The following is a 24693-nucleotide window of genomic DNA, read 5'->3' on the forward strand; positions in this document are numbered from 1 at the left end:
CGCGCCGCGCGGCCCTCCGGGGCCCGCGCCCTCGGGCGGCTCCGACACCCCACTTCTCGTCTCGGTGCCGGGCGTCAGGCTTCAGCCCGACTGTCCGCTAGGAGCGGGATTCCAGAGAAGCCGGCCGACCTGGGCGCCCACCTGTCGCTCCCCCTCGACTACACGGGGATGGGAGAATGTGCTGAGTCAGTTCTCCGGGTCCCGCCAGCAGCCGCGCGGAAGAGGGCGCCCTTTCCGGCAGCAGGACTGGTGAGTCCGGGGAAGGGGAAACCGGGGTGCAACCCACCCTCTTTCGGCTCCGGGCGTTTGGCCAGGTGGGAGAGACGGGGAAACAGGTTGGGTCGCGAAGGCTCTGGGCCGAGCTCTGATGCCTCCAACCTCAGCGTGTCCCTGGCCGTCTCCTCGCCCTGCCACTTGCGAGTCAGGGACGGGTGGGGGTCGAGGGGACTCCCCGAGCCCCCCACCCGGCTCCGCACCCCTGAGCCGGGAGAGGGCGCCGCGGGAGCGCGTGGGGCAAGGCGCGAGCGAGCGCTGGGAGCGGGCGGCCCCGTCCCGTGGGCGCGGGGCGCGGGGCGGGCGCTCCGGGAGGCGGGCGGGGAGGGGCGGGGAGGGCCGGGAGCAGCGAGGGAGGGAGGGGCGGGGCGGGCGGCGGCGCCCCGCACTCCCCGCGCCTCGCACACTTGCTCCGGCCGCTCGCGCGCAGCCCGGCGTCGCCCCGCGCCGCGCTCGCTCCTCCCTCCCTCCTCCGCTCCGAGGCTCCCGCGCTCCCGGCGAGGCTCCGGCGCCAGCGCGCGGACGGGCACCCGGACAGACAGCCCCCCGGACTCCTCGGCCCGTGCCTCCCGGGCGGGCTATGTTGATTGCCCCGCCGGGGCCGGCCCGCGGGAGCAGCAGAGCCCGGCCCGCGGCCCCGGCGGCCAGCGGGGACTATGAACCCGAAAGCGCGGCGTTGCCTGGGCCACCTCTTTCTCAGCCTGGGCATGGTCTACCTCCGGATCGGGTAAGGGCCGCTCGCACCCCTGCACGCGTGTCCCGGCGAAGTTGGCGGGCGCGGGGAGGGGTTGAGCCGCCCGCGAGGGGCCGCCGGCCACCAACTTCCTTGGCTCCTCGCAGAGACTGGGTGGGTGCGCTGCGGGAGCGGCGGGCGCACAAAGGCTCCCCGCAGGCGGGCGCCCCAGGGGCGCGCACAGCTCGGGAGACCCAGGCAGGAGGACCGGCCATCCTGAGCACGTCTGAGTCTGGAAGCCCCCAGAACAGAGACAGGCAGCAGGGACGCTCCAGCTTGGGGTACTCGGAGGAGGGTGGCTGCTGCCGAGGGTCAGCCTCTCCCAAGGACCCTTTGGGCATAGAAACGGCAGGTCGGGCAGGAACGCGGAGCCGAGCTGTGAGCCAGGACCACGGCGGCTCCCAGGGAGCCCAGCGGAGGGGAACTCTACCGAGGCGCGGACGCCGCCGCTCCTGGAGACGGGGCGGTTCAGGAGGCAGGCGGGGCCGGGCTGTGCCGCGGGGAACAGGTACCCAGCGAGAGGGACGTTCGCTCGCAAAAACACAAACTGCTGCCCAGAACCAAGGCACCAACCTAATTTCCGAGGACCCTCAGATTCCCCGAGCCCTTTCTAGGCCAAGGGGACAGCGGCAACCCACCCCCACCCCACACACAAAGGTAGGGCGAGACATGGCCCGAGACACCCAGAGGGACCAGCGCAGAGCCAGCGGCTGAGAGAGGCAGGACCCCGACCCCGAAAACTGGCCACCTGAGGCCATCACCGGGCTCGGCAGCTCGCCGAGTGCCCTCCCCGCTTCACCCCGGCGTTTCTGTGGAGGTGGGGCCTGGGGCAGAGCTCTGGCTGGAAGGTGGGAGGGGGTGGCCGGGACCGTCTTGAATCTGCTCTTGCAGGGCCGTCACCCTTTGTACTTGGGAGATAATGCCTGGGAGCCCGAGCCGGGGGCGGAGGGGGTGGCGGTGCGGGGATTGATAGGGGGTCTGGCAATACAGGGCCACCTTGTCAGGTTTTGCACAACCTGCCGCCCACCCCAGCAGGGAACCTGCCCCCGCTCCTCTTGCGGGGGCAGCTCTCCGCCAGGCTGCGCGGCCGGGGGTGTGCGTGGCAGGTCCTTTGTGTTTTGCCACCACCACGCCTCCCTTTCCCCACCCGCCTCTCTCCACTAGCGTCTCGCAGGTTGCCCGGCCGGGGCGGCGAGCAGGTGCGCCCTGTGGGGACCAGCCAACCGCTTGCCCCCGCCGCGGGCAAAGAAGCCACCGCAGGCGGGAGGTGCCGCCGCGGGGCTCGCGCGCTGCCTGCCTGCCGGTGTATTTTAAGTGTTATTGATTCGCCCGCGTCTGGGTAGATTTGCTTCCCCCCCTGCTTTAATCTTCATCTTGGCCCGCGCCCCGCCGCCCCGCGCGCATCCAGCATCCAGGAAGCTGGTCAGGCTGATTGGCGCTGGCCGCGTGAGGCTTTATCTCCTTTTTAATTAGAAACGGGGCGGAGGGACCGGGGAGGGAAGAGAGAAAGGGAAAACAACAGAAAATAACCTCCCCTTAGCTGCCCTGCCCGCCCGCCTGCCAGACCGGCTGCCGGCGCCACCGGGACTTCATTGGCCCCGGGGCCCAGCTGCCCCAGGGGGAGGGAGCCCCGAGGGCGCCGGCCTTCCCCCTGCGGTCACCCTTAGGGGCGGGGATCAGTCCAGGTCGCGAGAAGGAGCAGCTGGGTGGTTGGGGGGCAGGCCCTGTGATCCCTGGGCCTTGATATCGCCATCTGTAAAATGGGCCCAAAGGGTCAAGAGCCAAAAAGGTTTTGTAATTCCCCAGATGTGATTGGTTCCTACTCACTGGCTGCCACAGTCTTATTTTACTTGGGTAGTTCAAGTGACTCAAACATTGGCCTCATCTAACAATCAGATCTGATAATAATAACTACAACAACAGCACAATTATTGAGGACTTACTATGTGTCTGACACCTTCCAATCACCCTCCATATTTTAACACATTTATTTCTCCCAGGAGCCCTATAAAGTGAGGACCAGTTACCAATATTCTTACCTTAGGGAGGACAGAGATGGGGCTGAAACTAGCCGAGGTCACATGGCCAGGAAGTGAAGGGATTTCTTGGTGGTCTGCTGGGTGTTCGGGGCCTTCCTGACGTGTGCCCAGGATGCCTCTACCCTGGCTTTATCTTTTTGGACCACACTCCTTCTTTTCCTAGTTGTGGCCAACACCCGAGCTCTGTGTGAGTCTCTCAGAGGCTGAGATGGGTGAGCGGGTGTTCTGCTGGGACCAGCTCCTGCTGGCCTCTGGGTATCAAGCGCTGTGAGCCTTGGGGTTCACATATCTTTTCATGATATGTGAAATGATTTGAGATAGGGCGCTTTCTGCCCTGTTTAGGGCTAATATTTGGGGCAGCACCTGTGACTAGCCATGACCCTCAAGAAGTGGGGGCTCTTATTGTAAGCAAAGTGAGGTATCAGGGGTGAAGTCTCCTCTAAAAATACTCTTGATGTATTTAAAGGTATTTAAAGGATTTCACAAAAGGAAGATGGGTCACCTTGGTTATAAAGGGAGGGTTACCTGTGCTGTCAGGATTACCACTGGAGCCTGTTGGGGGTTATCTTGATATTAGGAAATGACCCCACCCTCAGGCCAGATACCCAGGAGTCACACTGACGCCTCTCTTTCCCTTGTACCTCCCTCAACTCCACCCTGCTCATCAGGGTGGCAAGTCTGGTTCACTCCCTTTGCAGCCACCTCCACCACTGCCCCCAAAGCTGCTGCCCCCTCTGAATTGCCTGCTCTCCCTGCTGCTGCCCTGCCCCCCATAGTGATGGGAAGGATAGGTCTATCCATGTCCTTTTTACCACCCTTTGATGCACCTGAGAAAATTCTAGACCTGAGCTAGATCCTCTCCCCTTCCCCCAAGCGACCTGGCTCCATTGGCTTCTGTGGGTTCTTTCTGAAGAACAATGAATGGTGATTGAAACCAAGCTTGTTCCCCTCCCAGGAGTTTGCATTTTTCTGTTCCCTCTACCCAAAATATTCTTCCCCAGCTCTTCCCACAGCTTCTCTGGCCATTCAGGTCCTTGTTCCACTGTCACCTCCTCAAGAAGGCCCTCCTTGAAGATGTGAGCCCTCTCCCTTCCCACTCAAGCCCACCCCTGATTGCCATCACAGCATCCTGGCTCACCTTCTTCACAGTGGGCACTGGTGTCTGCAACGGCCAGTTTCACACTTCATTTGTGACATATGCATGTCTCCCTCCAGGCTTCTGGAAGACAGGGCCTGCCTCTCCCAGCATGGCACCTGGCACATGCAGGTGTGCAGTGTGCATGTGTGCAGTGACTAACTCAGGAAGCTAGGACTCTGGCCCAAAAGGGATACACAAACTCCATTGGCATGCAGGAAGAAAATACTAGAATGTCTATTTACAATTGCTTTTCAAAGTTTCCTTCCTGCACCCTTTTGGTAAAAAAATGTATGTATACATCCAAGAAAATAAATATAACATGTGTGAAGAGTTTTTTTTTTTAAATGAACACAGGTGTGCACACTAGCCCTATTCACCTTTGCAGAGATGTAGAGATGACTCTGACACTGTATCAGGTGTCATTCTGCATAATTTTAAACTTCATCTCAATTGACCCCTATCATAAATACAAGGGAGCTGTCTCCATTCATTTCCCTTCATGCTTCTGACATACAGCATTTTTTTACCTCTCAAAGGAAATCAAGCCTCACTAGTATTAAAGATACACATCACACAAGTGTGATGGATTATAAGTGAGATACATGGGTTGGGAGTGCAGTATCAGAAAGGTTGGGAGAGCCCCTCCTGCGAGTAGTAATGGGGCTAGTGGTCAAGGGTGGTCACCCAAGGAGAGCCTCTCGGTCTTGCCCCCCACCTTGCTAGCCTAATGCTCCCTCTCTCTGTGTCCCCTGCTCCAGCGGCTTCTCCTCCGTGGTGGCTCTGGGCGCGAGCATCATCTGTAACAAGATCCCAGGCCTGGCTCCCAGACAACGGGCGATCTGCCAGAGCCGGCCCGACGCCATCATCGTCATAGGAGAAGGCTCACAAATGGGCCTCGACGAGTGTCAGTTTCAGTTCCGCAATGGCCGCTGGAACTGCTCAGCGCTGGGGGAACGTACAGTCTTCGGGAAGGAGCTCAAAGTGGGTATGTGCTCACCCTGACACCCCATGCCATTTGCCTGCCCTACCCGGAGACCTTACTCTCAGAACCACCTGGGACCCCTCACCTGTTCTGTGAATGGCCCTCAGTGTAGGCTCCTGCAGTACACAGACTTGAAATCAGGTCTTCGCTGAGGAGTTTGAAGCCACGTCACCCCACCTATTTATGGCAAAGTTGAAAACCAGTCACCAAACACTGGCTGATACAGCATTGATGTCATTTTTAAGTTGAAGCCCCAATTTTAAAATGGTCTGTTTCACCTAAAAATACAAATTTCTGGCTTCTTCTTGAAAAATTGGCCAATTTACCAATGGGTTACATATGTGCTCACCTGTTGTAAAGGTGTGATGCTGAGAATGTGGCTTCTTTTAGCTGGAGCCCGTGTAGCCCACTCACGGCCTCAGTCCCCACTGCTCCCTAGTACTACCCCACTCCTTTATATGACTCCCTGTGCTGTATGGGCTTCTGACTTTGAAACCCCTATTTCTTGGGAATGATGTATTACACTGACATGCACACACACGCAGATATACACACACAGACGTGTGCTCAGGGTTTAGGCCCAAGAAATCATGAGAAAAACCTAGGGTAGGGAGAGCAGTGTTGACATTGGGAAGCCTTATTGGTGTGGGGAAGGCTGCGTGTGTATGTCTTCTTGCTTATGTGCATCTGGACTGGGTTGTGGTGGAGAGGACAGAGGTGTGGAACCTGCAGGCTCATGAGCTGTGAACTTCCCTGGAAGTCACATCAACCTCGGGTCTGGAGTGGTTGACCCAGCCTGCTCAGCTGCTTTAAGGGTGCCTGAGTTCTTCGTCTCACTCAGCCCCAACATGAGCAAATCCAATGGGTATTGAAAATATACACCCCAAATCCACCCACTTGTTCGTGTCCTCACTTCCTCCCCAACACCTCTCCGACCTGGTCATCCTATAGGACTATCCTTTGTAACTGAAATCGCACATCACTACCCTGCTTACCATCCCAGGGAGCTTTCCCCTTGCAGCAGAATGAGATCTCAAGGGCTGCCTTCTGCCCGCCTGGCCCTGCCCCACTGGCCTCGTCCTGTGTCCCAAGCGCTGGGAGCTACTCTGGAAGCTCAGCCCTCTCATTCCTTCTGCCTCGGCTCCTTTCCTCAGCTCTGGACCCCTGAGCCCCTGTTCTCTGTGTTCAGCATCCAGGTCTCCTGGAGCCTCCCTATGTAACCCCTCTAAAGCTAAAGTCCCCTCTCACCTGGGCACTGCATCCCACCCCACCCAGGGGGAGGGCCAGCTCCATGCGGGTTGGGGCTCCCCTTCCCCTTCACCCCTGAGTGTTTTCTTCCGCAGCCATCTTGGCAGGACAAACAGCACCATCTCAGTCCTGCAGCGGGTCTTGTTACCTCACCACATTCTGCCCTCCTTGCCATGTTCCCTACTACTCACACCGGGACAGCAGGTTCCCAGGTTCAGGGGGTCAAGGCAGGCCCTGTGGCCTCCTCCTAAGCCGTCTACTGACACACTCTTTGCCCTTCCCCACAGCTTTGTGGTGAGAATTTTGTCTTCCCCTTCTTCTTCTTCTGCCCAACCTCGGCTCACTTTTCAGGTGGAGAACTGAGGCCCTGAGAGAGATGGGGACCGCCAGCCTCACTGGGCGGCAGCTTCCACACTGGGCTGCAGTTTAAATGCCTGAGATCCCCATCTTATGAGCTTCCCTGCAGCACCTGTGGCTGGACAGTGCAACATCTGTCAGGCCAAGTCATAGGTTAGGCTTTTCCTCCCTGTGAATGGAGAGTGAAGGAGTGACAGGACTTGACTTCGGGTTTAGCAGCGTGACTGTAGCTGCTGGGAAGAGAATAAACTGTGGAGAGGCAAGGGTGGGAGTCAGGAGTCTGGTTCTGTCTTCCAGGCAGGGGGTGACAGTGCCTGAGACCTAAGGGATCACTGTGAGATCTTCTTTGGAAATGAACTTCTGGGGCAAAGGGAAACTGACAACCAGAAGGCCATGTAGGAAGGACTTAGCCTGGTCTGCCCAAGCTTTGGTTGTGGTGGCTGTGGGAGCAGAGGAAGAGGAGGTCAGGATGACAGCCTTGACATTCTGAGAAGTCACCTTCCCCTCAAGCCTCAGTTTCCTGAGGTGTAAACATGTAACCTGCTCAAGGACACCAAGAAACAAGGCTCAAATTTAGACTTTCTGGGTTCTTCATCAGTGCTCTAACCCCCACAGGAAGGCCTTTTTCTGGGAATGACCCACCAACAAGGGCTGCCTTTTGGGGTGAGGGATCAGGAGTATAGTCTGATTTAGGGAGCTTGACCATCTCATCCATACTCTGGACAGCAGGGCACATCACCTGCCTTTCTCAGAAGGTCCACCTCACACTTCTGCTGATGTCTCATTGGCCAGAAACTTAGTCATGTGACTATACATAGCTGCAAGGGAAGCTGGGAAATACAGTCTTTCATTCAGAGTAGCCACAACACCAGCTCAGGATTTGTGACTGAGGAAGAAAGAGGAAGGGAAGTCCAGGTGGGCAGCTACCCCTGATGGATTCTGTGCCATGCTGAGATCTGAAGTGCTCCACCCCCTCCTTAACTTCCACTCTGGTCATCAGCTCTCCCTGTGCTTTGTGACTCTCTCTCCTCTCCTGAGTGTTCCAGATCTCATTGCTTAGGTCTGAGGAGAAGGCCATGACTACATATGATGCCAGGCTCTGTTAGAAGCTAGAAATTGAAACCCAATTTAAGCAACCTCAGGTGAGAAGGGGGACTTCTGTAGGTCTATATAATGGGATGTGTAGTCAGGCATGATGCTAGTTTTTAGTATGGCATGAACAGAGGTAGCCCTGGCTTCATCCACCCCACAGCTGCCTCTTGGGCCAGCTAGAAGGCCATTGAAGCTCCATCACCACAAACTCCATGTTAAAATCCTCTAGAAAGGACCTTAGCCTTTCTCTGGTAGCACCTGCAAAAGCCCTAAGGTTTGTCTCGATTGGACCAGCTAATGGGCTTGACTTTTAGTCCTGTGTCCATCCCTAACTAATCACAGTGCCCAAGGACAGCAGTACTTTCGTTGGCCAGGCCTGGGAGCCCCACCCAGGCCATCTTTCAGGGGAGAGAGACAGCTCTCAAGTCTGTCAGTCTGTCGGGCTGCTGTACAAAGAACCTCAGGCCAGGTGACTCAAACAGCAATTCTAGAAGCTGGAAGTCCAAGATCCAGGTGTCAGCAGCTTTAGTTTCTATTGAGACCTCTCTCCAAGGCTTGTGGGATGTCCCTCTTCTTATTGTGCCCACATGGGGCCTTTCCCCGGGGTGTGTCCATGTCCTAATCACTTCCTATAAGAATACCAGTCAGATTGGATCAGGGCCCACCCTATGGTTTCATTTGGGTGTGGTATGTGACGCCACAGCAGCTTTATCAACTGCTACCCAGGCCCTATATTGTCTTTGGGACACAAGAAGTCATTTGCCATACTCCCAGATTTTCCTTTTCTTAAATAATACAGTGAATCCCCTCTGAAACACAACTAGAAGGAGGATGGGTAATTGACATCCACCCTCCTGCACCCGCTATTTGTCCTTTCCAAGTGGAACTTTCTCAGTCTTGTGTTTCCCATTCCTTGCTTGTCTGTGTCTAGTTTAGCATATTACTATATATAAATTATAGAAGTAAATTACTGGGCTTGAGTTGTATTTAATTTTTGTAAAGAAAAGGCATCATACTCTATGCAATTCTTTAGAACTTACCTTTTTCATTCACTAGTAATGAAACTCACTTATTGCTGTTGTTGATATATTTCTGGTCACAACCTAGGACCCGTGCTTTTGGTTGTGGGCCATCTGCATTGTCACTAAGCATTTGCTGTCACTCAAAGTACCACCATGTCCTCCTTGTGCATGCATTTCTCTTGGGTCTATACAGAGGGACTCACTTCCGGTTGTAGGGTATGATATCAACCTGATTTCCACAGTGGCTATGCCAAGGGCCACTCTGTCAGCCAGCAGTGTTGAACCACAGCTTTGCTAACACTTGGGATTATCTGTTTTTGCCTAGCAAATGGGTATAAAGTACTATCTCACTGTCATCTTGAATTGTGTTTCCATGAGAAGTGAAATGGTTGAAATCTCTTACTATATATTTACCAAGTGCACATGTTTATTCCTCCAAGTTATTCACGTTGCCCCTTTCTCTGTTGGACCATGTGTTCTTCACTTGACTGTTGTGGCTATATCACGTGACGGCACAGGGGGCTGGGTTGGGTCAGGCAGCATCCCTGGGAGAGTGGGTTCCTTTGGAGCTTCATGCTCCTGGCTATCATCTCTTCATTGAGGGTCTTTGGGGTCAGGGATTCAGACAGCTCTTCCTCCTACTTGAGCCCATTTGGTCTTATCCACCTGCAAAAGGAGGCATGTCCACCTCCATCTCAGACTCAGAGCCAGGTGGGGGCTGATCACGTGGCTGTTTTGTGGCAGGGCTGAGATGGGCAGTGGCTCCCTGTTGCTGGAGAGCTCTGTCTGTTTGGGTGAGCTGCCAGATCGGAGATCCCCAAGGATGTTGTGTGCTTGTGATCCTCGTCTTGTAGAGGTGCTGTGGGCTGTCCAGCACTGCCTTGCTGATGACCCTGCATAAGCACATTACCTTTCTGACTTGTATTATGGGAGTGCCACACAGCCCACCTAGCCAGGGGGCAAGACCCTAGTACCTGATGGGGTGGGGTTCTCGGGGGACATCTCCTCACTCCTCCTGGGGGGCCCAATTACCCATCATATCTGAAGACGAGCTCTAGGAATGGGGGTTCACGCTCTAGAATTTATTCTTGGTGCACATAGATTGGGGGCATCTGGGGAACAGGGAGAAGCTGTTGGTACTGTTCTAATCTCTGCTCACCGTTTTGCCTCTACATATGAAATACACCCAGTCTGCCCGCTTCTCACACGTCCATGTGTGGGATGGCTCAGACCTCCAGCTCATCAGCCTCCCCAGGAGTTGGTTTGTCTTTGCTGCCACTTCACGGCTCCTGTTTGCTTACATGTGCTGTGCCATGTACTGGTGTGGGCCTGAAGCTACCTGCTCACTTTTTTTCCTGGCTTCCCCATGGGCCAGCTCTGGCCCTTGACCAAACAGGGCTGAAAACAGTAGGGTGGGATTCCTCTCTCCCCATGAGGCGCTCACACCCGCTCCTGGCTCATGCCAATCTTCCTTGCGTTGTGGCTGGGGTTGTTATCAGTGTCTCTCAGCCAGAAGGACTTGGCGGGTATGGGGACAGTCTTCTCCCTGCCCCAACTCCTTCTGGAGCTGCTGTGTGCTGGTGGTGCCTGCCCTCTCCCCGCCCCCGCTGCATGCAGCCTCCGCTCGGATGCCCCTCCAGGAGGCTGTGTCACAGTGGCAAAGTTTCCTTCTTTTTTCTGGCTGATTAACATTCCATTACATATCTGCAGTCATGCATCGCTTACCAGAGGGATACATTCTAAGAAATGCGTCGCGAGTGATTGCATCATAGAATGTATAATCATTTACGCGGACCTGGGCTGGTAGCTGCTGCCGCACCCCGAGGCCCCAGGACATAGGGCCCTCATCCACCTTCACTTATGTGACCTGGGCTTAGGCGAAACAGGCTGTGCAGACCTCATTTCTTGATCCAGTCATCTGCCGTGGACACTCAGGCCATCTCCCTGTCTTGGCCTTTGTGAGTAGCGCTGCAGTGAACATGGGTGCAAGTATCTTTTCAAGATAATGAGGGTCTTTTCCTTCAGGTAAATACCCAGAAGTGGAATCACTGGATCACTTGCTAGCTCTGCTTTCAATTTTGAGGACCCTTCACCCTCCGTTGTGGCTATTCCAGTTTCTGTTCCCACAAATACAATATTTTAATTAGTTTTCCCTGGCTGCCTTTGGTTGAATTCATGTAAGTTAAATGCTCATGGGATCACACACTCCACCTCTCCATTCCCCCTTTTATTCATTTATCCATCCTATAGATGTTTGCTAGAATCTTCCATGTGGTAAACCCTGGTGAGATTCAGATAGATCAGCTATGAGCTCAGGGCTCCCTGTCTGTTGGAGAGATGTGAATTTGGGAGTGAAATGTGCTCTGGGGATCTGGAGGACGAGGAGCAGGCACTGGGCAGATGAGCAGGCAGACTGCAGGGACCTGCCCCCCAGGGGTCACCTGCAATGGGCTGGCCCACAACCCAGGCGAGGAGGATGTGACAGGGAGAGGAGCAGCTGGGAAGGCTTGCAGGTGTGGTCCAGCTGGGAGCCAGAACTATCTGGCTCAAGGGTGTGGGGTGGGAGACTGGAGAGAGATGCTGGGAGCCAATCAAGCCCCTGAGGTTTCATGTGCCAGACTTTGTGTGGCCTGGAGGGGAGATGTCGGGGGATCTTCTCTCCCCTGAGTCAGGGGACAGGCAGGATGTGGGAAGAGAACCAAATTCTTCGTACATACAGAAATTTGCTCTGTCTCCAGCATTATCGCCAACAGAGAATGGTGATTTCCCTCCATGTGCTCCAGGGGAGGGCTACATTCTTTTCCAAATACTCACAACCTCCTGTTTGATACTCCCTGATCGGAATTTTTCCAGGGATGGGCACAGATGACCTGGGAGCCAGGCCCTGGGTCCACCCTCCTCTGTCTACAGGCCGGGTTCTTTGCTGCGTTCCTAGGCTCCCACTCGCCTCCCAGGTCTCCACTTCTCTTGATCACTTTAGCAGCTGCCCTCTTCCCGGATGAGGGGCTGGGCCTGGGTCTCCAGCTGGGATTCGGGCACCTCACAGGACTGGCTCTGGCCTGTCACCATGCAGGGTGGTGGGAGTGGCGCCCAAGCCTGGTGAGCTCGTGACTGCGCGGAGGCCCGGATCTGAAGACCTTTCCAGGGAGAGACAGAAGCAAGGGGCGGGCCAGCTCCGCTTTCTCTCTGCCATTTCTTTATAATACGCCATCTTGCCTGAGCAAAAGATCTATTCTTTCCCCATTCTTGCTTAGAACGCAGCTAACACAGGGCTTTTTGTCTCGTTTGCATTTTTTTTTGCAAGCCTCAGTTCATCCTGGGTTTTAGCTCTCCTGACACTATTCTTTGAGATGAGCCTTTTGTTATAATGTTCTCTTTCCAGCTTTCATATGGTAGACAGCTAGACACACACACCCTTTTACACACATATTCATTCATTCAGTGTTGGGACTTTCTGATAAATAATCCAGGTCCCTGTGACCAAGTGGGAAGAGGCGGATAGTTCAATTCGGCACAAAATGAGGATGGCCGGGGGGCCGGGCCACGAGCCGAGATGGGGGCTCCCAGGAAGGCCAGTCTGAGGGGGAACTTTGCAGCTGTGTCTTGAAAACAAAGCCTCAACTAAGAACTGCTGCTTATTGAACCCTCACCAGGCATGGACCCAGCCTATCATGTGCTTTGGTTTATTTAATCTTCCTAACAACCCGAGGGGCAGGTATTTTATTATTCCTGTTTTAGACACGGGGAAACTGAGACCTGGAGAGGTCAGTTAATTCACCCAAGGTGCTGCCCCTGGGAGGTGGAGCCAGGGTGTGAAACCAGGTTTATCAGCCACCAGGGTCCTTCCTCTCACCAGACAGGTGGGAGAGAAGGGGTGTCTGCAAGCTGAGGGAGCAGCCTGTGCAAGGTGCGTAGGTGGGAGGGCTAGATGGAGACAGTGGCTAGGACGTCAGCACAGCGTCCCGGCCTGTCTGCCAGGAAGAGAGACCCTTGAGTGGAATTGAGGCAAGAGAAATGGGCAGGGATTAGGGGAATCTGTACACACCTCTCCTCTTCTTCCTTCCTGTGAGCCTGCTACCTTAGCCAGACTCAGCCCAGACACTTGCTCCGTGCACCCCCAATTCTATTCTCCCTGTTTTACATCCAAAGTCTCCCTCATTCCTCTGGATGGGGGCAGCCAGATGTGGCATTAGCAACCCGGAAGGGCAGTGAGCCACTGTGTCACAGGGCTGGCAAAAGCAACCCTTTTCCATCAGTATATTTTCCAAATCATCATATATTTCAGCTAGTGTCACGACAGATTGCTCACTCTCTGACCCGTTGGCTTTAAATAGCAAAAGAAAAAAAAAAAACAACAATGCACTTTGTGGTTTCCAGTAAGATACCGTAAATACACCCAGATAATATCCCGGTGCAAGCCATTCAGTGGGCCGCACAGGGCGGTGGAATGGAATCTTTTGGGCAGGCTTGGACATCAGTTTATTTCCTCTTTACCCTCCCGGATCATTATAGAGTAGGAATGCTGGGAGGGCGTCAGCTGGCTCCCCATTTTCATCTCAGTGATAACACCATTTTTTAGAGCACCCCTTCTAGGGGGCCCAGGAGCCTTACACTGAGGTTGGCTTTATCTCCATGGTGACTTGGCAGTGTCCTCTAGGTGGGTCCCATTTCACAGATGGGGAAGCTGAGACTCTGGGAGTTCTGGTTCAAGGTCACTCATCTGGATAAGGAGAAGCTGGATAAGTGAACTCCCTGGAATCTGAGTTCTGAGCTGAAACCGCCTGGGCTTCTGGATGGAAAATTTACCTGGAGATGTGGGTGGATTTAGAGTTAAGGACAAGGTGGAGGAATGAGGGCAGGGAGTCTTCTCTGGGAACAGGAGACCAGGGCTTCTAATCCCCCTGATCTTGCTGAGTCACTGGTGACCTTGGGCAGGTAGCTCAGCTTCCATGAGCCTACTCTTCCCAGAGGACCCCTCAGTGACATGATTTTACTACCTGCTTTCCTCCTCCCAGGAAGGCAAGGCTATGTCTGAATGTGCTACCTCCTAGTTCAGTGCCTGGCACATAGTAGATGATCAAGAAATATCATTAAGTCAAGGAACAGGGTGCAAGCCTTGGTCAAGAGAGCCAAGAGGAGGCCAGAGGTGGATGGAGGTTTTGCCTTTGCTCGTGGCCTGAAGAGAGAGGTGAATGATCAGGGCAGAGAGCAGTCGGGTCTGTTCCTGGAGGGCACATAGTCAGTGATGGCCAGGCCCAGTGCCCACTGTCCTCCAGCCCCACGTGGGAGATCTAGGCGTGTGCCTGGACTAGGGGTCTGCAGGACTGGAGCGAGGACCATGTTCTCGAGGCAAGACAGTGGCTCAGGCTCTGGAGCCGGGCTGACTGGATTTGTTTGAATCTGTGGCAGGTTACATCACCTCTCTGGGCCTCAATTTCCACATCTGTGAAATGAAGCTAATGACCACCTCCATTGCAGGCACGGTGCCAGGAGTGAGTGAACTGATCTCCACTGGGCACGGAGAATAGCTGGGCGCGGTGCACGCTCTGCTTGTTAAGAGCTGTGTGCCATGGAGCGTGCCATCTCATAACAGACCTCTCAGGGCCCCCCTTGCAGAGACCTTGAAGGCAAATGGGATGGCATTCAGGAAATCACACAGCTGGAGGGGCTCTCTCAGGCGGAGAGACGGGTCTTGCTAGAAGCACTGAGCATGGTCAGGGCCCAGGGGGATCTTCTGGAAAGGTGGACTTTGCATCCTGACTGTGCCTGAACAAGTCATCTCTTTGAGCCTCAGTTTCCCCGCTGCTGCTGCTATTTTATAAGGAAACTTTCCTCAGAGTGAGGGGGTGGACTCTAACATGCTTGTTTCCTGAGAGAGATTTTAAGTTTCCAGCCTCCTTCTCTACCTTCTTCCTGCCATCAGACCATGTCCTCAGCCTCGCAAGATGGCTCATCTGACTCCCATGGGTCTTTCACAGGGCTTATTGTTAAGTTTTACTTGATAATCATTGAATGGCATCTCGAGAGAAATAAAGACGTTCTGATATGGTTGCTGCCTTAAGCCAAAGGAGCCTCTCTCAGCCATGACCTTTAGATGCAGCGAGGACCCAGGCAGGGAGGTTGGGTGGGGCTGGGCAAGGACACGGCCAGCTTGGACCCACTATTCCAGCTCCGACTGGTATCTGGGTGGGTGGCCTCAGTGAATCACTTTACCCCTCAGAGCCTCGGTTTCCTCATCCTTAAACTTGTGAGGAATGGTGTCTGTCCACCAGGGCTGTTGTGAAATGCCATGCAGAGCACCAGGCGTGGGTCTGGTGCCTAGTAGGTGCTCAACAGATAAGGCTTTCTTCCCACCTTCCCCCCCCACCCCACCCCCACCCCCAGAAGCAGAGCACTAAACCCCATGCCTCTGGCCCATTCTGTGCTGACACCCTGTGCCAGCCTTGCTGCCTGATCTGGGGCGCTCAGGCCCTGCACCTGCCTGGTTGGAGCCTGCCTACAGGCTTATTGTCCTAAGGAAGACCTGAGCAGCCTTTTTCAGAGCACCTAGCGTGGAGCCTGGCAAGTAACCAGCACTCCCTCAAGGGCACGTGGCTGTTGGCCACTGTTTGGAACTTTCTTTCATCCATTCAGTTATTTATTTGAAAGCTATTTATGGTGCACCTACTGCGTGTCAGGCCCTGGGGACACAACAGGGGACATGACAAACTGCTTTCTAGGAAATTATATTCTAGAGAGCCAGTGGAGGTGGTAGGTGTGGTGTTAGGAACAGACAATAAACAAGAGTCTTAAATGTCAGGAGAGCTGTGCAGAAAACTAAAGTGGCGAGTTTTTCCCTGCACATCCCAGTACTGCCTGTAGGTCATCCCAGCGCCCACTGCCTTTTACTGAAGCACTGTCTACATGCCGAGTGATATTACTTCCATCTGCAGAGGTGGTGTTAACAGATAAGGAAATGGAGGCTCAGAGAGGTTAAGTGACTTGCCTAAGAGCATACAGCTTCTAGCAGGGTGGGAACTGGAACTCAGTTCAGTTCATTCACTCATCCCTCAGGTGTAATGGTAGAGGGGGATTGTAAACAGAGGGAGCAAGACAGATGTGGGTCCTGTCTCTTTGTGAGCCCCAAATCTGGCTGGGCAGATAGATGCTGAATTAGCCTCACCTACTTGCTTTGGGGTGAGGCTGTCTGGTCCCGCAGGGCATCATGGGGTGGGAAGAGGGGAACGGGACTCAGCAGTACTAGCAATAATTACAAAGCAGCTGGGGCCGACGCTCACTGGATGCTCACTATGTGCGGGTTGGGGGGGGCCTTGTCTGCGCCCTGTCCACTCAGTGGCCACGCTGCACGTCCCATAATGCCCACCACACAGAAGAAGAGGCAGAGGCTTAAAGAGGCCTCTTACATGGTGGCTGCAAGCCTAGGGCAGTCTCCTCAGTTGTCAGTGGCTTTAACAATGAGTACCTGGGTCCTGGGGACCTCTGAAGGCAAGAATAATGGTCTCTCAATAACAGGGCGGTAGGGGGCAGAGGTAAAAGCTAGTTTGGCAGGGAGGGGAAGGCCATGGCCCGTATGAGCCTTCACTCTGGCCTGCGGGTCCACCTTGAACTCAAGGGGGTTCAATGTGTCTGGGGTGCAGCTGCTTTCCCCCACCTCGGTGGGTAGCTTGGAGTTATGGCTCAAAACAGAAGCCATTGTTCTGCTGTTGTGCTTTGTTGCTTGTCTGGCCCCGACCACCTGCATCACCTTGCACTGTGCAGGGGCGCAGAGAGACCTAAGGACTGGATTCCATCATCGACTGTGTGGTAGAGCCATTGCACAAAGAATGACCACTGAATGGGCATTGGCTTCTCAGCCCTCCCCATCCTGCCCTCCTCCTATGGAGGAGTCTTCCAGAAAGGCAAGTCTCAGATGACAGGCAAGATGCCTGGACCCTTCCAGCATTTGCATACCCCATTCTTGGTCTAATCAAGGGGACACAGTCTCCTTTCAGTTGCTGGAGCTTGCAAGTACTGCCCCATGCACCTTGGAGTCCTCCCTGGGCACAGTTCTGGGGTCGCAGGGGGTATCCAGAGGTCATGTCTGCAGCTCAGCTCTGCTACCCACCGCTTGGGTAGCCTGGGCAAGTCAGACCTTTCTACTGGCCTTAATATCTACATCTGTAAATGAAAATAAATGGAGACTCCTACTCCTTACCTGGCCTGGACTCGGGGACCTCTTCCTCCAGGGTGCTGCCTTGAACCCCACCCACTCTGGCTATAAGAGCAACCCTGTTTTGAGCTCATGTGGCTGGCACCACAGGGCCCCCTACAGAGCGCATGGTTCATTTTCATCCTGTACAGTTGACTCTGCTCTCAAATCCAGTTTGAGGCCCAGAGAAGCTTAGCGACTGTAGCAGCACTCCTGTACCCTAGCTACTCAGTACCCTCCTGCTCCCACTAAAAACCCCAGAACCATCCTGCAGGGCCCTGGCAAATCCTTCTGGGTAGTTCCCAGTCTCCCTGCAAGACCATTTCCAAACATCTGGGAAGACCTGTGGGAAAGCCGCGTCTCAGCACCTCCTGCATCACCCCATTAAACCTTCCTATTGCTGTGCCTGCTCCTGCACCCTGGCATGGACTGTCACCCTCCTTTCCCCAGCCCCTGCCTCCCCTGTCAGGCGGAGGACACACATATCCCAGGTCCCAGCTTCTCTGGCAATGCTCAGAGTGTAGTGAGGGGGCTACAGAGAGGAGATGGAGATGAACCCCTAAAATAGCAGCTGACACCCACCAGTAACAATCAGGGCCAGAGGACAAGAGTTCTGTGTCAGGCAGCTGCCACGAGCCTGGTTCAGCGCTGCAAAGAGCTTCACAGGACAGACTCACGGTCTTCTGTGATCACCATGAGAAAGGTGCTCTTGCTGTGCACCTATTCTACGGGTGAGGAGGCCAAGACACAGGGAGGGTGGTCAACTGAAAGTCACTGGCATCAGGACCCAGGCCCTGGCTCCGGGGACTGTGCCCATGGTAGGTGTTCAAGAAATGCTATCTGTTGCCAGCTGCTGTGAGCCCTGTGCGCATGCAGACTGGGCCCATGTTGGATGTGGCCAGGAGTCGGTTGTAACAGAGGGGTCCCCTCATCTGACTTTCCACTGTCCAGTTGACTCCCCCAGGGCAGTCGGTGACTGGGGATTGAATGGTGTGCATGTCACAGAGGTGCTCAGGCATCGCTGTCACCCCTAAGATGGGACTTGCTGGTGAGGGTTGGATGCCGTGAGCTCAGCATCCTTCTTAGGCAAGGCACCCTGGGCCTGACCCTCATATCTCTGCTCTTCTCCTTGCAGGGAGCCGGGAGGCTGCCTTCACGTACGCCATCATTGCTGCGGGTGTGGCCCACGCCATCACAGCTGCCTGCACCCAGGGCAACCTGAGCGACTGCGGCTGCGACAAGGAGAAGCAAGGCCAGTACCACCGGGACGAGGGCTGGAAGTGGGGTGGCTGCTCTGCCGACATCCGCTACGGCATCGGCTTCGCCAAGGTCTTTGTGGATGCCCGGGAGATCAAGCAGAATGCCCGCACTCTCATGAACTTACACAATAACGAGGCGGGCCGAAAGGTAGGCAGCCAGGGAGGGGAGCCGGGCGCTGCGGCGGAGGTACTGCCCCTGGCTCACTGTGGCAATGGGTGCTGGCATCCAGGGGCAGGCCATAGGGCTCTGCCTATCACCTCTTCCTGCCGAACTCTGGTCACATTGCTGCCGGTCAGGATTTATGAGGTTGAAAAACCAAACTGTTAAATGAAAAACAAAATGAGAAGAGGGATAGATGCGAACTCTTCTCCTTGAGCCCACAAAATCAGCTGTGAAAACTATAGTGTGGGGAGAGGCTGAGGTGGATTCAGTGGGGTAGACCCAGTGGAACAGCTACCAGGGCAGCCAACATGTCCTTAGTCACCTTAACTAAGATCTGGAGCTCAAAATAAAGGAGATGATTGTTCCCTCTTATACTGCCTCCTTAGCTGCTCCTGAATTCTGGGCTCAGTTTAGAAAGTCAGGGCTGTTCCACAGGATGTTTCTGATGAAGGTGGCTGGGATAGAGAGGGTCTGGCTACCCCACCCCATAGGATTTGGCTGTTTTAGGGAGCAGATGGCTCTGTAGGTCCAGAGAACAGAGTGAGGGCCCATGGGTTGGGGGATGATCTAGAGAAGCAGGGCCTGTCAGCATGCGGACCGGCCGTCCCATAGAGAAGCAGACTGAGTTATAAAAGCAAGAGTGAGCTGCCCATCCCAGGAAGTATTTAAGCAGAGGCGGCTTGACCAGGCACCTCCGGCCACCCAAGTCAGTGCTGCTTGATGCAGGCCGCAACCTGAGGCTGGGAATGGGCTCTGTGAGGGATGAAGTACTCCCAGCCCACCCGGGGACCCAGGCTCGGAGATGTCAGAAGACACGTCGGGGGGCTCTGACACTGGGTGGAGGTCAGAGCCCTGTGATGACAGGACACATGCATGCACCTCTGGGGGCCACAGCACGGCACCCATGGGGTTTGGGCAGGAACGTGAAAGATGAGAACTGGGAATCCACACAGGGCTGCACTGAACCCTGGGTTGCCAGCCCCAGCTCCCTCCCCTGTGGCTTCTCGGGAATGTCTGCAGAGGGTGGGGGTGGGTGTCAGAGCCTCTGGTTTTACACTCAGCTTTCGATGTGCCACCGCATTGTTTTTAAGTCACCACAAGTCACCAGTAACTCAAAAAAAAAAAATGAAAAAGGTGGCCACAGACAGAGGCTTACACGTGTGTCTCCCGGCTGAGGGCAGACGGAGAGTTGTCTGTGTGGGCGACAGACTAGGTGGTCCCGTGCTGCTCAAGTATGTGGCGGCAGGCCAGCCTCTGGCCCTGACCGTGTCAGCTCACTGCTTCCTTATGGTGCTGCACCGCTCGCATGACAGGTGAGGAGGACATGGAAGCACAGAGCGGCCAGAGGGAGGCAGAGCCAGATGCCAGCCCAGCACCCGATTCCCTGAGTTGGCGTCTCTGCACCCCACATGCCCCTGCGGCACAGCTGCCGCGGGCTGCCTGGGTTCAGATCCAGGCTCTGTCACTCATTTCGTCCCAGGAAGGAAGCAGAGTTGGCAGCCTGTCCTCAGCGCTGAGGTCAGGAGGGAAGGAGACGGGGCAGGAGCGAACTCACCCCAGGGCCTGGCACGCAGCTAGCCCTCCACACAGGCGGGTGTGGCTGCCGGTCATGCAAACACGTGTCATGTGGAGGGGAGGCTATCTGGTGAGTGGTGTTGGGGGTAGCTGCACACCCTGGAGGGGAGCAAGGTCTCCTGTGTGCAGGCAAATGGGAGGGATAAACTGGCCCTTCCTCCAGCCTTCTTGGGCTCTCCCACCCTCCTGCCTGCTCTCCAGCCTCCTCCACATCCTGTGTCAGAGCCTTCCAGGCTGCCAGTGAGTCACACAGGCAGGGCTGCTCACCTGGCCTGCCCCAGGAGGATGTCCTGGGGTGAGTGGCAAGGCCCTGCCTGTCCAGTCCTGTGGCTGGGAGCATGTGCCTGGGGCCAGCACCCTCCTGGGTTCTCAGCTGTCGCTCCTTCTGTCTCTGTGGTCAGACCCCTTCTTAGGGTAGAGGTCATAGGTTATAGGCTCCCTCCTGCCCTTGCAGCTCTCACTCCCTGCGGGCAGATGGAAGTGAACCTCCCAGCCTCAGTTTCCTTCTGAAGCTGGTCTCAGCTACCTGGTTGGGGGCACTGTAAGAATGAAAGGTAAGTGTCTAGTCTGGGGTATGAGGGGTGGTATCTTCCAGTGGGGCAGGGTTGATGAGTTATGGCACTCTCGGGTGAAGCAGACTCTGGTGCTGTCAGAGGCCCTCAGACCTGCCCCAGGAGGCTCCATGGAGGGAGGTCTCACTGGGCAGAGAAGAGGTGAAAGGCAGCCCCGGATGGTGTGAGGAGGTGGGGGACCAAAGGCCCAGAGCTGGGAATTGAGGCCAGTTCAGACTGAGTGGTCTGTGGGTCCCCAACGGGTGACAGCAGCTGAGATGCCTGCAAGGTCAGCTGCCAGGGCAGGGACCAAGAGCCCGTTTCTCCTGATCTTCCTATGGCTGCCTCCTCCTTCCCATTCAGGTGTCGGCTCAGATGTCCTCTTCTCAGCGAAGCTCCCCTTTGATTCCTTCCTCACCTTTTCTTGGGTATTGCTTTGTTCCAGGGCTTTCTTCCCTCCTCTGCCATAAGCCTGATGAGGGCAGAGGTCATGTGCATCATTCACAGCTACCCCAGAGTCTGGCACGCAGAGGCGCTCTGTGTATCCAAGGAGTGAACGGCCGAGTCCCTTACGGTTACGAGGAGCCACTGCTGCTTCTGGAGAAGGACAGGGCGGAAGACAGAGTGAGGCTGTGGGTGGGGGGCATGGGGTCTGGGCAGAGTGCAGGCTGGGCCTGACCCGAGGACTCGGCCAGGAGTGGCTCTCCCAGCTCAGGGAACCCAGTGGTGGGAAGCTCCCCACTTGCCCAGTGCCACTCTGGCCAGGGAGGCCCCTTGAAGGTGGCTTTCTGGAAAGCGCTTTAACCAGGCACTCTGTTTTCCAAGCCAAGAGGTGGAATTTGGGATTCCCCACTGTACCCAGGAAAAGCCTGACCAACCACCAGTTCCCTTTGTGACTGGAGGTAGAAACCGAGGCCCAGAGAGGCCTTCTGCTCAGCCAGAGAACAGAAGGAAGGTGGCCTCGCAACCTAGCCTTGGGCTGGCCAGACCCTCACGCCCTTCCGCAGGGTTCCTCAAGGCCCAGTACATGCCCTGGGGTGAGTAGGATCAGTGTACATCAGTGTGCGTCAGTAGTGAGTTCACCCTTATCAGGACTTCAGTTTCCCTGTCTGTCAAATGGGACGATGACGTTCTACTTGTTTGGCTCTCCAGGTCCCAGGTCAGGGTCAGGGCCAGGTGAGGCAGATGGGGGGACCTCTATGATCCTGCTGCACACCATCGATTCGAAGGCATGCAGCCCACCCCAGAACCTCCCCTACAGGCAGCCGTGGGCCCCACGCACGGTGGAGGTAGGGAACCGACAGGCACGAGGAAAGGGCCCAGCCCGCAGCCACTCTTGGCTGAGCTCTTGGAAAGGATCACAGATGTGTTTATCACTGGCTCCCTCACTCCTGCTGTGAGGAGACAAGACTCAACCTGACCGCGGGCTCTGGGGCTTGTTGGCAGCTGGCTGGAGAGTAAAGGAGGGGGCAGGGAAGTCAGGTAGGGGGTGTGTGCACAAGGGGCAGAGGTGGCGGCAGACCCCAGGAGGGGACACCCAGGGCCTATCCTCTGGGCTGCTCCTGGGGCTGTCGGGGAGCCCACCAACTCACCTGGCACATGGGGGAGCATGAAAGTCTCCGGTCTGGGCCCAGCCCAGGTGGAGCCAGGCACTCACCTGCAGATGTGGGCCTAGGGGCTGGGAGGTGGGGGCAGTGCTGCAGATGGGGGGCTTTCCCCTCCCCCTCCCTGTCTCATCAGGGATGCCATCTGCAGGCTCCAATCAGAAGGGTCAGCTGAGAAGAGAGAAGTGGGGGTGCAAGCAGATTTCTTTGGGAGATGATTGTAGAATCCTAGTCTCTATTGGAAGTTGAGGGTCATAATATTTTGGAATGGAAATCACAGGCTGTTCAAGTTGAGACTATGGAATAGTAGCCTCAGTGAGGGGGTACAAATGGGAGGGAGGCAGGCCCAGAAGCATCCGGCTGAAATCTTTGGACGGCAGGATCTCTGTGGTGTCAAGAAACCTCCCCAGGCTTCTGAGTGGTGGGAGGTGAACTAACCACCATCCATGCCTCCATGGCACTCAGGTGAGGGAGAGGCCACTAAGGGGAGCAATCATTATGGTCCAGGGATGCACGACTTTTCGACAGCACTGAACAGGAGAAGTAAATACAGAAGGTGCAGAAAGGAACTCAGAGCAGGGACTGGCTCCCTCCAGAAGTCTGAAAGTCTCTAGGTGAAGAAGAGGCGATGGCTTAGCAGAGCTCTGAAGATTCAGCAGGAGTCCTCCAGGTGCGTGAGGCAGTTGGGAAGGAGGAGAGTCCAGCATGTACAAAACCTGCAGTCCTAAAAAATCATGGTGGGTGCAACTCCGTGCGTCTGGAGAGAGGGGGTCATGGGTGATGAGGCTGGGGACATGCACAGGGCAGGGAGTGGGACCATCCCCTCTGCCACCATTTCTGATGGTGGTGCACACAGTGGGCAGGTCTCTGGCTTGCTTCATAGAATGAAGAAGGCAGGGTGGCAGCTGGTGCCCATCCAGCAGTGGCTTTGGGGTGGCCATGGAGGGGGCACAGCTGTTTAAGGAGGAGAATAGGTTGGGCCTGCCTCGGGTAGCATTTGGGACAGAGGGTGGGTGCCACCCCCGACTGGGCCAGGAACTGGGGTGGGAGGAGACCTGTCTTAGGAGAGATGATTGGGTGTTTTGTTCTATGATAATGGGAGATCCTGTGGGCAGCAGGCAGAGATGCCCAGGGGCCACTGGGTGCCTGGATCTTAATTCTGGAGAGATCTTGGCTGGAGCCACTTTCTGGTGGCCACTGGGGGGAGGTGGTAACAGAAGCCCTGGCATTTGGCAGGAGGAGCCAAGTGAGAAAGCCAGGGAGCCCGGCACCACTCTGGGGACGTTGACACTAGGATGGGGGCTAGGGTAGCAGAAGCAGGGCCACAGAGTGGTGGGGGTGGCCCTTTCGGGAGCTTTACCTACGAGGACCAGAGGAGCAGGAGTGCGCTTTGAGTCGGTCTGCCCTGCCTTGTGCTAGCTCAGGAGTCCTGGCCAGGGGGCTGGGGACAGCCTCTCCCAGCCTCGGCGATGACATTGCATCTGGCTGGCAGGCTTGGGAGGCCTTGCTGGAGCTGAGAGTGAAGTGCATGCGGAGCTCTGCTACCTCCTCCTGGGAGCGTGGTGACTGAGCCCAAGAGAGGCAGCCCTGGGGATGGGGGCCCAGCTGGGATGGGGCTGGCCCCCACTGGAATGTGCCGCTTGCTCCAAGGGAGGTGAGCTCAGGGGGATGGAATTCCACCTGAGCGAGAAGTCACCTCCCAGTCCCTGCCCAGCCCCTTGCTCACGGAGGGTGCCGGTCTTGTCCCTTCCTGCCCTGCCCCGTCTGGTCTGGGTGCTCTTGGAAGCTGGATTCCCACTCTGCCCTGGCCACAGGCAGATCTGCAAGTCAGGGGATACCAGGGGCCCAGCCCCTGGCAATGGGCAGGGCCCAGATAAGGCTTGCTCAGCTATGCTCCTCTCCACAGTCCCGAGGGCCACTTGCATATTTGACCAGATAGAGTGGTCAGTGGTGGCATGTCGAGGGCCTGAGGAACCAAGCCCTGCCTGGCTGGAACCAAGCTGTGAGGAGGCCTTCTCAGGCTGCTGTGGCCTTGATTCCTGCCCAGATCAAGGTGCAGATGTGGGTTCTCACCTCCCAGGTGGAAGGGCCTTCAGCAGGAATTTAAGGGCCTTCAGTCAGGAATGGTACTGGGTGAATGTTGTTCCTCCAGGTCTTTGTTTCTTCCACAGTGGGGCCTTTCGTTCTCAGAAAGGTCTTCCATGCCTGACATATAGGGACGGAGTGGACACAGGGTTCTTAGGGCCATTGGACATCAACCTTGTCTCCAGTCAGCCGCACACTTCTGGAATCTGCCAAACTTCTTCCTGCCTCAGGGCCTTTGTACATACCTTTCTCTGTCTGGAATGCTAGTCCCTCAAATCTTTGCATAACTTGTTCCTTCTATTCTTTGAGGTCTTTGCTCAGATGTCCCCCTCTCAGGGAGGCCCTTGCTGACTCTGCTGCCCTGCAGCCACCTCGGCTCTCCCT

The 24693-nt window shown here is 55.8% G+C and overlaps 1 protein-coding gene across 1 annotated transcript in view; it reads left to right on the forward strand.

Moving 5' to 3' along the window:
• The first annotated feature begins 929 nt into the window (after nt 1-929).
• The window catches only part of WNT7A (Wnt family member 7A), a 49453-nt gene continuing 25689 nt past the window's right edge, over nt 930-24693 (forward strand). The window contains exons 1-3 of the mRNA XM_054699137.1: nt 930-1000; nt 4942-5168; nt 18208-18479. Of these exons, the coding sequence (XP_054555112.1) occupies nt 930-1000; nt 4942-5168; nt 18208-18479 (570 nt within the window). The remainder of the gene's footprint in view (nt 1001-4941; nt 5169-18207; nt 18480-24693) is intronic.

This window comes from Talpa occidentalis, unplaced genomic scaffold, assembly GCF_014898055.3.
Source record: "Talpa occidentalis isolate TD23 unplaced genomic scaffold, MPIMG_talOcc4v2.1 talOcc4.10, whole genome shotgun sequence".
NCBI classification, from domain to species: Eukaryota; Metazoa; Chordata; class Mammalia; order Eulipotyphla; family Talpidae; genus Talpa; species Talpa occidentalis.